This window comes from Dipteris shenzhenensis, chromosome 14, assembly GCF_047967505.1.
Source record: "Dipteris shenzhenensis isolate YYH24624 ecotype China chromosome 14, Dip_SZ_1.0, whole genome shotgun sequence".
Lineage (NCBI taxonomy): Eukaryota > Viridiplantae > Streptophyta > Polypodiopsida > Gleicheniales > Dipteridaceae > Dipteris > Dipteris shenzhenensis.
The window spans coordinates 37,188,287-37,201,861 of NC_141609.1; the positions used below are offsets into that span (position 1 = coordinate 37,188,287).

At 48.8% G+C, this 13,575-nt stretch overlaps 1 protein-coding gene across 5 annotated transcripts in view; it reads left to right on the forward strand.

Moving 5' to 3' along the window:
• The first annotated feature begins 3,692 nt into the window (after positions 1 to 3,692).
• AUG1 (HAUS augmin-like complex subunit) overlaps positions 3,693 to 13,575 on the forward strand; it is a 31,571-nt gene continuing 21,688 nt past the window's right edge. For 4 of the 5 annotated variants that reach the window (XM_087384906.1, XM_087384907.1, XM_087384908.1 and 1 more), the window contains exons 1-6: positions 3,693 to 4,060; positions 4,174 to 4,306; positions 4,383 to 4,517; positions 4,590 to 4,713; positions 4,795 to 4,932; positions 5,006 to 5,128. In XM_087384906.1, coding sequence (XP_087241032.1) covers positions 3,760 to 4,060; positions 4,174 to 4,306; positions 4,383 to 4,517; positions 4,590 to 4,713; positions 4,795 to 4,932; positions 5,006 to 5,116 — 942 coding nt within the window. In that variant the 5' untranslated portion in view covers positions 3,693 to 3,759 and the 3' untranslated portion in view covers positions 5,117 to 5,128. Of the gene's footprint in view, positions 4,061 to 4,173; positions 4,307 to 4,382; positions 4,518 to 4,589; positions 4,714 to 4,794; positions 4,933 to 5,005; positions 5,559 to 13,575 lie in introns of those variants that run through there. The other variant, XM_087384905.1, reaches the window with a different exon arrangement.

Sequence of the window (13,575 nt, forward strand, 5' to 3'; positions counted from 1 at the left end):
GACACCGTTAGATGATGTTGGCCCAAGAATCTTGACTATAATTTCAATTATACTATTAACAAAGTAGCCTTTGATTATGGATCTGGAGTTAATATAATCTTGGAAGAGCTAGTTAGGTTAAATCAAGATTAGGTGACCAACAAAGCACTATTTGTGACATTACTACTATTAAGTAGTATAGCACACTTAAAATTCAATTCTAATGTTAAAATATGCCTTTCAATATTTACAATAATGTAACTTCATGAAGACACATAAATTATAAAAAACATTTCATATCTTATGGTAGATACATTGTGTTATGAGTATTGTGATTAGCACAAGCATGACACCTAACCATGCTAAGGCCCAACCACCATTGAATTGTGATTTAAGTGTTCAACGATATCTCCCTTTCAAGTCTATATGGTAGATCAACCACTAATCATTCCAAAGGGAATGCTTTTGCATATGTGCATCGGTATCAATGGGGTGTATTACACCTCATCCTACTAAAGAAGACCCTGGTGGCTTAATCTTGATTCATTAACAATTGAAGGAACTAAGATCATTATAATATATACTAAAGGAAATGGTATCCAAGTTGGAGCTCATAGAAGGCACCATATGTCAACAAACACCATAAGCAGCTCTTCACCCATTAGCCATTTAACAATACAAGCCACACAAGGGGGTTAGCGCATTCCCACCAATACCTACATGAGCTCATCACCTTGAAAGGTGGACTGACCAAATCAAATGCCAATGCACAAACCATATTGGCACGATACAAATTACACGGGGTCAAAAAATCAAAGCCACCCAAAGTACCTCAAAGTCCATGCCACACAATAGATAGATAAGTGTTGGTGCAAGTAGTTGCTTGTCCACATAAAGTCCCACTTACAATAGTCAGACACCAGAAATCATGACTTCACCACCCAAAGTCACACTTCACGGGCCTTCCATGAATCATGACCCTTCGTAGCAGTCTAGATAGAGATAGCCATCACCACACATTAGTCACATGGATAGCCACCACACCGCACACAATCCATTGGATTGAACCGGATTTGATACGATGTTGGAGCTTGCAAAACTCACCACGTGTCAACACAGGTATCAACAAATCGACTCAAGGAATTGGAAGTAGAAAACCAACTTCCTCAAGACTTTGAGTCATGAACCATGGAGATACTTCATAAATATCATCCGTGTAGCAAATATAGATTTGTTCCATGTGGTGATTGAGCTCACATAATTACATGGTGCCAAGAATTTTTCAAGGAGGAAGTTATGTTTCCACCAACTTTACTGAGAATGAAGAAGGGGAGCATATAGTGCAACAAGAACATTGTATCCAAGTCTGTTATTTGAAATTTTTGAATAAGCCTCTCCATGAAGTAGGACAAGAGGTTCATTTGGAAACCAAGTAAAAGCGTCCTATAATAAAAATTAAGTCAACTATTAACATTCAAATTTTTGCATTGAATCGTTCTTGAAAAATTTGAGACCTGTTTGCATAGAACTACACTGATATTTTGGGTATACCTCTTAGGCTCTATCAGTACTGCATTGCTTTAATAATAAGCCAAACCCATATAGCAATAAAGGTATACAATGAATCTAAACTAGGTCAATGGGGGTGAAAAAAGAATTCATCCAATTCCTTGAACTCGGCTTCATTCATGCAAGGAGCATGCCACAAACACCTGCACATAAAGACCCCAACTATCCCCTTCCAATGTGTTGACATTGAGTGGTGGAAGCCCTTCAATGTCACAGTTGGGGCTAATTGAAAAAAGGGGAAAGAAGACATTTCATGCCCCTCCCAAAGAGTGTTGATAGGCAAGGGAAGTAGGGGGGAAACAAAGAATAGTGCAAGTAACTGGGAAACAATCGCCATGCACCAGAACCCGCCTCCAATGGAATCACTATGGAAGCCACCCTTAATCATAGCCAAGTGATGATTTTTTTCAAAATTAAATTAGTTAAATGCCGGATATATTAAAGGGCTGGTTAGGCCGGCTGGTTAGGCCTTAAAAAAAGGACCAATTACAAAAATGGGCCGATTACAAGGGGGGACACCCGCGGCCTACGGTGTTAGAGCAAGAAGACACAACTATTTAGACCAAGGAGCCAATGCTGAGAAGACAGTGACTAGTCATTGGGGATTTCTCCCCTAACATCAAACTTAGATCCCTGAGGTTCGCCTTGACCATAGCTATTATGGCTGATTTCCTATGGCCGAGCGACGCGATCTGGACTTTGAAGGCCAGGCGGTTTCTCATATCCCAGATGGAGAGGCATACAGCTGCACAAACATACTGCTAGGACACCAGGAGGGTTGAGGAGAGTCTGAAGGTTTCACCAAGGAGCACCATTCTCCATCTTCCTTTAAGACAGAACTGAGACATGACCCCTGCTTTTCTGATTGCAGCTTCCACTCTGCTCCAGGCCTCCCTGGTAACTGGGCAAGACCGGGGAAATGGGGATATGTTTCACAAGCGACCCTCTGACAGGCAACTAGAAATTGGTAATCTTTCACAGTAAGAAGCTAGCCCTCCTTGCCCCGCAATGCTTCTAGATATCGATGAACCTATTCTGCCACCAAACATGGCCTCTTCTCACCTGCCATTTTTTGTTAAGTGTTGCGAAATGAGGCCCATTTGTCTCAAGGTACTTGTAGACGCTCCTTGCTGAGAGGTGGTTTAGACATGTCCTCCCCAAGAGCCACTGGTTTGGCGGCCCTCAGTGGAGGGGATGCAGTTAGTAGGCCAATCGTCCGGGATTCTCGTCTGGGATTCGCTCCATCACCGCAGTCAGTAGGTCTGATTCACCTTGGTTTAGCCAGTTGTTCGGGCGAAAGGTAATCTCTCTCTCTTGAGTAAGTGGCTCTCGTGCTTGTTTTCGAGTCCCTCCCCTTGGGTGGAAATTGTAATTCACTTTGTTGAGAATGGCTAGTCTAAATCGGCAGGCACATGGAAGAATCTCCCTTGGTAGCATAGGATCGTGTCCGGTTTTCCCCTCAAGATAGTAGGCTCGGACCTGCTGATCTCAGGGCTAGTGGTGGCTTGGAAGGAATGCAGTGATCGACTAAGGTGGAAGGGGAGGCAAGGGCTTAGAGGCGATGCTAGCTTGGCTGAGTCTATCTGGTGGAGCCATGCCTTCAGACGGGAGCCATTTGCCCTTCACGACCTCCCACGTGCCAGGTGATGATTGAACCAATAGGAGGTGAGTTTTTAAATGATGGGTGGGCATCTTGTTACACACACATGCGCACTGTCCATGACCAAACCTTCCACTCCACGTCTTGCCCTCTCCAAGTGCTTCCATGGGCAACTAAGCTAGGCTGTCCAACGATGGGCATCCTTCAAATCTGGCCCAATGACACAAGTGTGTTCAGTGACAAAACCATTGTTGGGGCGGCTAGTTGGGCGGTGTGTAAAGGGGGTGCTCTTAGGGTGTTTACACACTTGCCCGCCCGTGGGCAAGCGCAAGATTGCGGGCCCACAGCCGGCCCACGGTTCAGATGCATGTATTGCATCGTGGGCGCCCAGAGACGTTGGGCAACCGAAGTGAGCTGCCAAGTAGGATGAAAGAAGCCAAGCAAGGGGACACGCAAGCGGCCAAGTAAGGGACACGTGGACATTGGCACATTTGAAGGTGAAGAAGAAGAAGAAGAAGAAGAAGAAGAAAAGGAGAAGGCTGGCTATGGCGGCTTTGAGCTTTGGAAGGTGAACAAGAAGAAGAAGAAGCAGCAGCAGCAGCCGCCTGGCTATGGCGGGCTTGAGCTCCCTGGCTATGGAGTCCGGCAGCTTGGCCTCTCCCAACTCTAGCATTGTTTCTGCTTCTGATACTCCTTCTGCTTCCCCCTTCGATGCTTCCCACATCGCCGATGTCAAATCTTGGCTTTCCTCCACCTTCGATGCCGCTTCCAAGGACCTTCCTGACTTCGAATACACTCCTCGCTCCGTTTCCCACCTCCACAACATCGCTTCCATTTCCCAGCGCCGGACGCAATCCGCTGCCATCGTCGCTGCCGATCTCCGCCTAAAAGCTGTCGAGTTCCGTAGCGAAGGTGCTGCCCGCTCTTCCTTCCTGGTCTTCCTGCAACGTTTCGATCCTTCTTGCCACCCGCTCGTGGCCATTAACGCTCATGCGTCCGTCTGTCCGATCGTCATCCGTGTGCAGCTGCACGCATCAGAGAGATCCTGGAGTGCGCGGGCCTGGCTCAGGAGAACCTGCCACAGAGTGCCGTCGCTTCAGCTCAAACATTGGCAAATGTCGCCCACCTCTTGAACTTGAAGGACGTAGAAATAAGCAGGTAACGGTGCCAGTTGCATTTGCTCGCAAGTTATTACCGGATCTCTGCGATGTTAGGCTGAAATTTTTCTGTCCAGTTTCGTCGTGGCCTTTGGGGATTTATGTATGCGAAAATCAGACGTCGAGGAGAGGAGATCCAGAGCTCAAAAGGAGTCGAAAATGCTGCTAGACAATACACGGAAGGCAATTGCCCGGCTTACGTACCTGAAAAGGTCGGACTCATTTCAGGCTGAATTCGGTCCCCGTACAAACTGCAGTTTTGCTAACATTCGAAGGGCATGCAGGACGCTTGCACAGCTTGAAGAGGAGGTAGCAACCTGCGAAGGCCCCATGATGCAATGGCAGTCGAATCTGAAAATGATGGCATCGAAAGAGCGTCAATATCTTCAACAGCTTGCGAATTACAAGGTGCTTGAAAGTCTCTTGTTTGGGCAGACGTGTCGTAGATCTTTCTAACTGGATTTGCTAATAAGCATTCTGTGTTTATAGACCGTCCTTAAACGCGCTGGATATACTCCCGAGGTTAATCACGGTGTTCTGATGCAAATGGTCGAGCTTCGGAAAGAGCTAGAGAGAAAAACCAAACCGATATTGGATACTCTTCGAAGTTATCAAGATCTTCCTCCGGTGACGTACCATCTATCTGTAATTTAATTATTTTGTTTTTTCGGACTGCTTTTTACATCGAATTGGCCTGCAGGACAAAGCCCTCGCAGAGCTTGCGATTGAGGATAAGAGGCGGGAAATTGAGGCAGCTGAAAAATACCTTGAAGATGCGCTTCAATCAGCTCTCAACACTCCGAGTGAATAATTAAGTTGTCGGGTATTGTTCACGATTTCGCCATATATACAGAAAAAGTACAATGGATTCTTGAAGTTTAAAGGCTTTTCTCCTGAGATAAATATAGGAGCTTTCATAAATTTTTTCGAAATCACCTACGCATAGACATGTAGACATGCATGTGTGTGTATGTGTGGGGGTGTGTGTAGACATATGCATATATGTGCGCATGTATCTCAACAAATGGACCATGAGCTTGAAATTTTGAGTGAGATTGTATGTAGTGCTGTTATTCTTCGGCTTGAAGCTTCAGCCATACAACTAGATGTTGGAACAGAGGCTGTGGACACACTGTATGGCCCCTTGTATGAACCGGTTGGCATATTGGTTGACCGTCTTGTTAGGCCGCTGGTCCAAGACTGTAGTGGCAAGAATTTGGCACGGATGTCCTAGATGAATCCCCCCGATCATATTGAACTACTTTTTGTCAAGTGACTGTGTTGTCAAGTGACTGTTTCACATATGAAGTGCATGGAAGCAAGGATGGACTTCTCGTTGCCCTTTGTTTTGATAGTTGAAAATAGCTCTTAAACGTGTTAAGCCAAGAAATGAATAATTGTGGGCCGGTCTTAGCGTCATATCTCTAAAAGTTAATCTTCCTGACTTCTCCAATGGTTGACCTTGTGATCGCTGATAGGAGCAACATTTGATCCCTTTTTTCCTGAGTTGAACTGTAATTCTCTTGGCCTCTTGAGCAGCAAAGTGCCATTCTTCCTTGGCCTCCCTAACCATGCGCTCAGTTGCAGCGTTGGCATCTTGAAGGAGTGCAATTGCATCTGCATGGTCCTTGTGACGAGGGTCTTTGATTGTGGGCTTGCAGTGCATCATGGCCAACATTCCTTAGGGAGTACTGGGTGCTTCCATGATGGCTGCGGGCCCAGTTGGAGGTGCGATCTCCGCCTCTTGATGACTGGAGTTGGAGGGCTTTTCATTGCTCATGGTTGACCTGTTGGAGCTTGTCAACGCCATGCACAAACCTCTCTAAACTACACCTCACAAGCTCAGCTAAATAATCGAGGCTCTGACACCAATACATGACTACCTTCCTCTCTCACTAGTCTGCACAAGCTATCTAACTGAGTGTGGAGACGTAACTCAACTGAAATAGAAATGTACACAAGTGCTTGCATACACGTGAGCAACTGGCCCTCCACCATAGTGTATCCCTGTATAGCTATAGGCTTTATCTGTACACAGCTGCAGGTGAAGTTTGGCGCTTTCTTGTGAAACTGAAGTGGAGAGAGCCAGACTGCTCCTCCTCTTCTACTCCTATTTCTTGCTATGGGGCTGCTTGTTGATCTCTCCTGAAGGCCTGTTGAGGTTGAAGGAGCTGATTGTTATGACCTGACTAAAAAAAATATTACATTCATAGCTGTCCCAGAGTGTTACAGCTACTACTCAAAACTAAAAACAGTAATAAAAAACTTCCAACTCGGCCTGAGGAAGGTCTCCAAGGGAATGAGCATCCTGTAGAGACCAAAGCAAAGAAACTCGAAAGCATGGAAAAACATTCACTGAAGAGTTCTCATACAGTCGAATGGTACGAGCATGATACGAAGACCAAAGAGCCCAATATCGATATCAAGCATGGGCATTGCAGCTCATGTTTACAAGGGAATTAGCATCGAGAGGGCTTTTGGAAGCAGGCTGCGAGGGGAGCTTCTAAACCCCTTGAGCTGGTTCATACGGATCTCAATGGTCCAATAACGATCCTGCGCCTTGGGGGTGCACATGGGTATACTTCCTCGCACAGAAGGATATATCGTTTTCTTGGAGAATGAATGCATGCTGATTGTGATAGCCCTTCGGGCTGATAAGGGTTGTGAGTTTGTTCACAAGCATTTGACAGGTTTTGCACGGAGAGGGGCATCCGGCGAGAGTTTGCAAACACAGGTACTGCCTCTGAAGCAGGGTTAGTTGAAAGGAAGAGCAAGACAATAGTGGAGATGTCTCAGACTATGCTGGTGTGTCGAAAAGCTCCCCATTTTCTCTAGGCAGAAGCTACAACAACAGTAGTTCGCATCCCCAACGGCTCTCCAATGATTGCTGTTCCTAAGGTAACTTCCTTTGAAGCATACTTCGGAAGGAAACGTGATGTTTCTCACTTCAAAGTGGTTGGCTGTGATGCCTACGTCCATATTCCAAGAAGCAGAGGGGGAAATGGGACGCAAAATCCAACAAGGTGGGTCTTTCTTAGGTATACCTCTCAGTAAATAGGATATCGGTTGTATGATCCTATGAGGAGAGAGATTGTACTTAGCAGGGATGTTGTCTTCGATAAACATGTATGGTCCTCATTGGTTGATGAGCCACCTATCCTTGGTGAGCTGGTTGATGAAGAGATAGTGCCATTGTTCTTGTGCGTGAGCTAGCGCAGGTGCAAGCAGATCATCCAGACAGTGAACCAGATGATAACCCCCTCAGGAGAAAGGGGAGGGTTCAACTTCTCAGTAGGAACCCAAGTGGCTGATTGAGACCCTTTGAGGAGTGAGTGATATTCCTTCGTCGTGGCTCAAGGAAGAGGAAGATTCATGTAGGTCACAGCATGGCAAGGAGAAAGTTTTGGAGGCCACACCTCTGCAAGTGAACTAATCTTTGATGTCTCGGATCATTCGAGACAAAGAACCATCTTTTGCGCAAGAAGCGCTCTCTCAAGAGAAATGGAAGAGAGCTATGGTGCTGGAGATCGAAGATATTGAGAAGAACAGGACCTAGGAGCTGGTTCCGAGACCTTTGCGGCAGTCAATATTGGTGTCAAATGGGTCTAAAAGACCAAGTATACTTCAGATGGAGCTGTGGACAAGCACGCCAGACTTGTGGCCAAAGGGTACACACAGCAACCAGGGCTTGATTATGAAAACACCTTTTCCCTCACCGCCCAGACATCAACTCTCAGGACAGTTTTGGGAGTTGCTGCTCATCAGCAATGGCCAACCTATCAGATGGATGTAAAGTCAGCTTTCCTTAACGGTGACCTGCACGAGGAAATCCATGTGAAACAGCCCCTAGGGTTTGCCAAATTAGCATGTATAGACAAGAAGACAATGTAGGGTCTCAAGCAGGCCCCACATGTGTGGAACCAGAAGATCGACATGCTTTTTCTTCAGAAGGTTTTCAGAGGTCTCGAGCAGATCCAAACTTGTACGTCTCCTTGGAGGACGGGCTGGTTACCTTGATCATCTTGTATGTTGATGACCTTATTACAAGCAGTCATGTGGCACATATTGCTGAGACCAAGGCTGCTTTGTCACAGGCATTCGAGATGACGGATTTGGGGCTACTCCATTTCTTCCTAGGCTTGGAGATTTGGTGGTATGGAAGGTTTCTTTGTTTTTAAGCAATGGGGTATGTGCAGGAGCTGCTGGCAGCCTTCAAGATGGAGTGTAAGCCTATTTTTTCCCCTATGGATCCCGGACACAAAGCTGTCCAAATATGATCCCAATGAAAAGGTGGATGCAGGTTTGCACTGCAAGCTGATTGGATCCTTGATCTGGCTTTTTAACACCAAATTGGATCTCAGCTTCTTCTTGTGGCTGTTGAGCTCCTTTATGCAGACATCTTTGAAGACATATTGGGATGCAGGGATGAGAATCCTCAGGTATCTAGAAGGTACATGTGATCAGGGATTGTTCTATCGGGCAGGTGGAGGCACAAACCCAGGATCTGGTTATAGGGATGGAGTGTTTCTGATTGGGGTGATCCGGACACTTGGAGGATATTGTTTCCTCTCTCTCTCTCTCTCTCTCTCTCTCTCTCTCTCTCTCTCTCTCTCGTTCAGTTGCTCGATTCATTGTGCACCATGCTTTGCTCTCACTAGCCTTGACTGGCAGCCACGCGACGAAGAGCGGCACTCAATAGTCATTTGGAAATGCCGATTACCCTACCACCCAGATGCATGAAGGGGCTGTGGAAGGACGATAGACTAAACCAATGCTATGTAGGTGAGCATATAGATCTATAGATTCAAAAAGAATAGACAAAGATCACATAGGAACTCATTTCTATAAAGCAGAGTTTAGGACGGAGTGATGCAGGAGAGGCTCGAACATTCTCTTGTCCTCTTCTTTGTAATCCTGACAATGGCAGTATCCGCATATTGAAGAACAAAAGGCTTCTCTAATTCTTTAATCTTCAACATTTTTCCTTCATGTGTTTCATGTATGATTGTTAAAGTAGTGAAATGAAGTCTAGTCACGTGTTCTCTATTCTTTAAACGTTTTGTTGTCTGATGTTAAGAGTGTCGGATTGCACAAGCCAGAGGGGAAAAGAGATTTGAATGCTAATGATTCAAGGATAGTTCAATATTGAAAGACTTGGAGGGCATAGTAATCCATTAGAGCCAATCAGATTCCACTGTAGCTGACAAGAATATCTATTGTGACTTTGACTCGAACATATCGTTCTCTCGAAATTGAAGAGTGGCAAGGCAAGGTGATGCATGAGAGTGAAGATCTTGATGATTGCCAAGAGTCGTCATCGGCATTGAGGAAAGGACCTTCTATTTAGGCTCTTTCCAGGGGGTTTTGGGGCTGTTTACACCCACCCCTGGAATTACGGGCTGTTGTCAAGCTGTTTACACCCACCCGGGGTATCTCCATTTAGGCGTCTATAACCCGCTTGTGTTGTTGGGGGGCCAACCAGGCCCCCAACCATGTCGGGTTACCCGATCTGCTGGTTGGCCAGGTTGGCTTGGGGGGAGGGGGGTGGGCTATATGTAGGGCTCCTCTCCCATTTTTCCTTGTCTTGTGCTCAGGTTTTCTCTCAGTGAACAGAGTTTTCTAACTCTCTCCTACCTTTTGAGGCGAGTCTCTCTTTCCCTGTTCGCATTTTTCAGTTTGTTGTGTGTGTGCTCTCCATTGCAGTTCGCATTCTGCTGCACTCTCACAATGGTTATATATCTGCAGTAGCATTTACATTAGATTGTGATGCCCGCTGCCCCACAGGGGCATCCACCACTGTTTCCTCCTCATTCCCATGCTGCGGAGAAGAAGGGAAAAAATCTTGAATATGTGCAGTCCTGGCATAACAGTTGGGCATTTGAGCTTGGTGTACTATTCAGAAGTTCAGTGTGTGACTACTGTGGAGGCATACTAGCGTAAGAATGCCAGTATGTGGTTCCAAGAGTTGAAGAGGAACTTTGGAAGCACTCCACGCTTGCACTGAATTTAAAATTGAATTAACAAAGAAGTTCTCGAAAGGCCTGTCATGGTGGGAAAAGGATTGAAGTTGTTGTATAACAACGAATTTGTCTTGTTGCAACACAAGTTTCTTGAAGGAAACATAGAGAGAGAGAGAGAGAGAGAGAGAGAGAGAGAGAGAGAGAGAGGCTAGGGAGAGCAGAAATGATACTCAAATGTAGACATCATGAAAGGCTTTCATTCATTCATAATCATCAATGAGACAAGTGAGTACAAGCCTTTATAGGCTAGACACACACACACTAGCACCAAGTACATATGGGATAACCCCCAAGATGACACGTGGCACTCACACATCAAGCCACCACTAGAACTCCTCGTAAACTCACCAAAACACACTCTTTGGCTATGATTTCTCCAACAGCCCCTTTAGAGGAAAGAGTGTGAGACCCAACCCGTAAGGAGTAGACCGATCCCCCCTCCACCGCAATAAGAGCAAGTCCAACTATCCAACACCTCCCGTGTGATAGTGATTTCTCAGTAAGCTTGCGACTAGCAAGGGTAGACCATCACTCGTCTCCCCCTCCTTACTCTGAACTGGTATGGTCAATACCGTCGTACCAAAGTAAAAAACCATAAAATCATTTTTGGGGGACAACCCAGGGCAAAGTACCCTTATTGACTCCAAATACATTCAGTTTAGAGTGACTACTCAAGGCTGAGAACCTTTATTGACTCAACACAAAAAGACTAGTACCACATGATTGATGGAGGAAAGCTTCGTGTTTATAGTGCTGAGCTCCTGCGAGCCCTCCTCCCCCTCTCCGTAGCCTCTACCTCCCTACCTTCCTCTGCCTCACCTACGCCCTCGCCTCGCGCCCCTCGCCCCTCGCCCCCGCCTTGCGCCCCTCGCCCTCGCCCCTCGCCTTGCCTTCGCCACCACGCCCTCGCAAGGGGCCCCTCGCCTCGCCCCTCGCCACCACGCCTCGCCCTCCGCCCTCGCCTCCGTCGCCGCCCTCCGCCCTCGCCTTCGCCCTTCGCCCTCGCCTTCGCTCTCCGTCTTCCGCCCTCGCCCCGACCTCCGCCCTCGCCTTCGACCTCCGTCCTTCGCCCTCGCCTCGCCCCGCCCTCACCTCGCCCCCCCGCCCTATACCCGCCGCCTTGCCTCGTCCCGCCATCGCCTCCTCTTCCTCCGCCCCGCCTCGCTTCGCCTCGCCTTATTCTCCTCCGTCACACCCAGGCTCCATCCCTCGTCTATTTCCCTCCCCTTTTAGGTTGTAGCCTCTTCCTCATTGGAGGTCTCGCAGTTTGTCTTGGCGGTATGGCGGCTCCCTGTCCGGAACCGGAGGCCCAGCCGGACCCTCTCTCTCCTGATGCCTACCACGTGATCTTGACAGAGCAACAGTCGTCTCGGGTACAACAGGTTGCCAATGACTTTGCCCTCACTTCAGTCGATGCTCCCTTATGGGAAGGGGCATCTTCTGGCTTAAACTCTCCACTGCGAAAGCTGCGAGCAACCTGATTGCTGGTTCCCCCGCATCTGTGGATGGAAAGATCATCATGATAGTCCCTTGGTACCGAGGATTCAGCTCAGCGGACTTTGATGCTCGTTTCCGCATACCTCGCCACCCAGTGACGCTAGTTTTTCCAGGCCTTGCTGCTGAGTTGCGGCCGATAGTCAGGGACCTGGGTTCCCACTTTGGCTGGGTGATGCATGACACTTTCGTCGACGCGGTTGCTGCGGCAGGAGCTCCGAGAGTCTGTGTGGCTGTGGCAGACCCTGTGTCCCTCCCTGCAGTGATTGAGATCGTGACAGATGCTGGCAGCATTACTCAGAGCATGGTAGTCAGGACAGTCAGGCCAGTGCCTGAGGTGTCACAGCTTTGGGCACCTGGCTGTTGCTTGTCCACGCTTCTCTAGCTCCTCTCGGCCCCCCCCGCCCCCCCCCCCAGCCCCCTCCTCTCTCCGGGCAGCCACGTCAGGAAGAGCAGAGGCAGCCGGAGAGGTGGCTGGCGGCTGGACCGAGGTCAGAAGAAAAAGAGGAAAGAATAAGAAGACTTCTGACAAAGGCAAGGAGGCAAAGGTTACCCAACCTGCAGCAGCGCCTCAGAGACCTGACAGGCAGCCGCCCCAGGATCTTGGGAGAGCTTCTTCTTCGTCTGTAGTCCGCCCTCCGCATTCTCAGGTCCCCCTCTCTTCCGATCCCCAGCTCCCTTTCACTCAGCCCCAGCCCCTACCCCAGCCACACCCCCCTTTTCCCGACCTGCCTCTTCAGCCCCCTCCTCTTCCTCTTCAGCCCCAGTCCCAGCCCCAGTCCCATCCCTCCTCCCCCGCCCCTCTCAGCTCTTCCGCAGTGTCAGTTGCACCGGTGGTTCCTCAGCCGCGTTCAGCCCCCACTCCTCCTCCTCCGCCCCCCCCGCTAGTCGCTTCCGTGGAGTCTGAGTTGCCTACCCCTCAGCCTCCTTTCCCTTCCCCACCCCAGGCAGGGCACCCCGAGACTGCACCACCCCTGGAGCAGTCTTCCTTGTCTGCTAGCCCGGCCCCCTCAGTTGCAGACTCTGGCGGGCCTCAGCTCCAGGAGAGAGAGCTTCCTTGCGACTTCTATAGGTCCGGTCCCTGGGATTACCTGGACGTGGCCGACCTCGGGACCTTCCCAACTTGCCTCGACATCAGTATCTTCCTGCTCCGTAAAGGGGCGGATGGGAAGATCACAGCCTTGGCCACGAGGGATGGTCCCATTTTTGCTTTCACTTTTCTCAGCGACGGCACCGAGATTTGGATAGACGACTCGGTATGGGAGGCTCTCAGAGAGCAGACGCACGCTCAGATTTGCTCCTGGATAGGCCCGTCGGGTGGACAGCTTCTCGAGACTCAGTGGTCCGAGGGTGACGTGCGCCTATGGTGGCGTTGCGCCGCCAAGCGTTTCAGATTGATTGTGATCCTCAGGCCCCCTCTGTCATGGCCCCTCCCCCAGGATGTCAGAGCCTGGACTCCTCAGAAACTTTGCGCCTTCTACGGGATGACTACCTCAGAGATCTCGAGTTGGCTCGAGAAAGCGTTTGTCCATGGCACCAAAGGCCTCACGCCTTTGCTAAAAGTTTTGAAGAACGGGCAGGATGACCTCGCCTCCCCCTCCAAACCCTCACAAAAGCGTCAGCGCCTTCATTCCGAAATACCAACCTCTTCATCGACCTCAGCCGCGAGGAGACAGTTGTTCGCAGCCTACTAGTCCTCATCATGAGCTTACACCTTGTCTCCTGGAACGTGAACGGGTTTCATTCTTTTGGCACC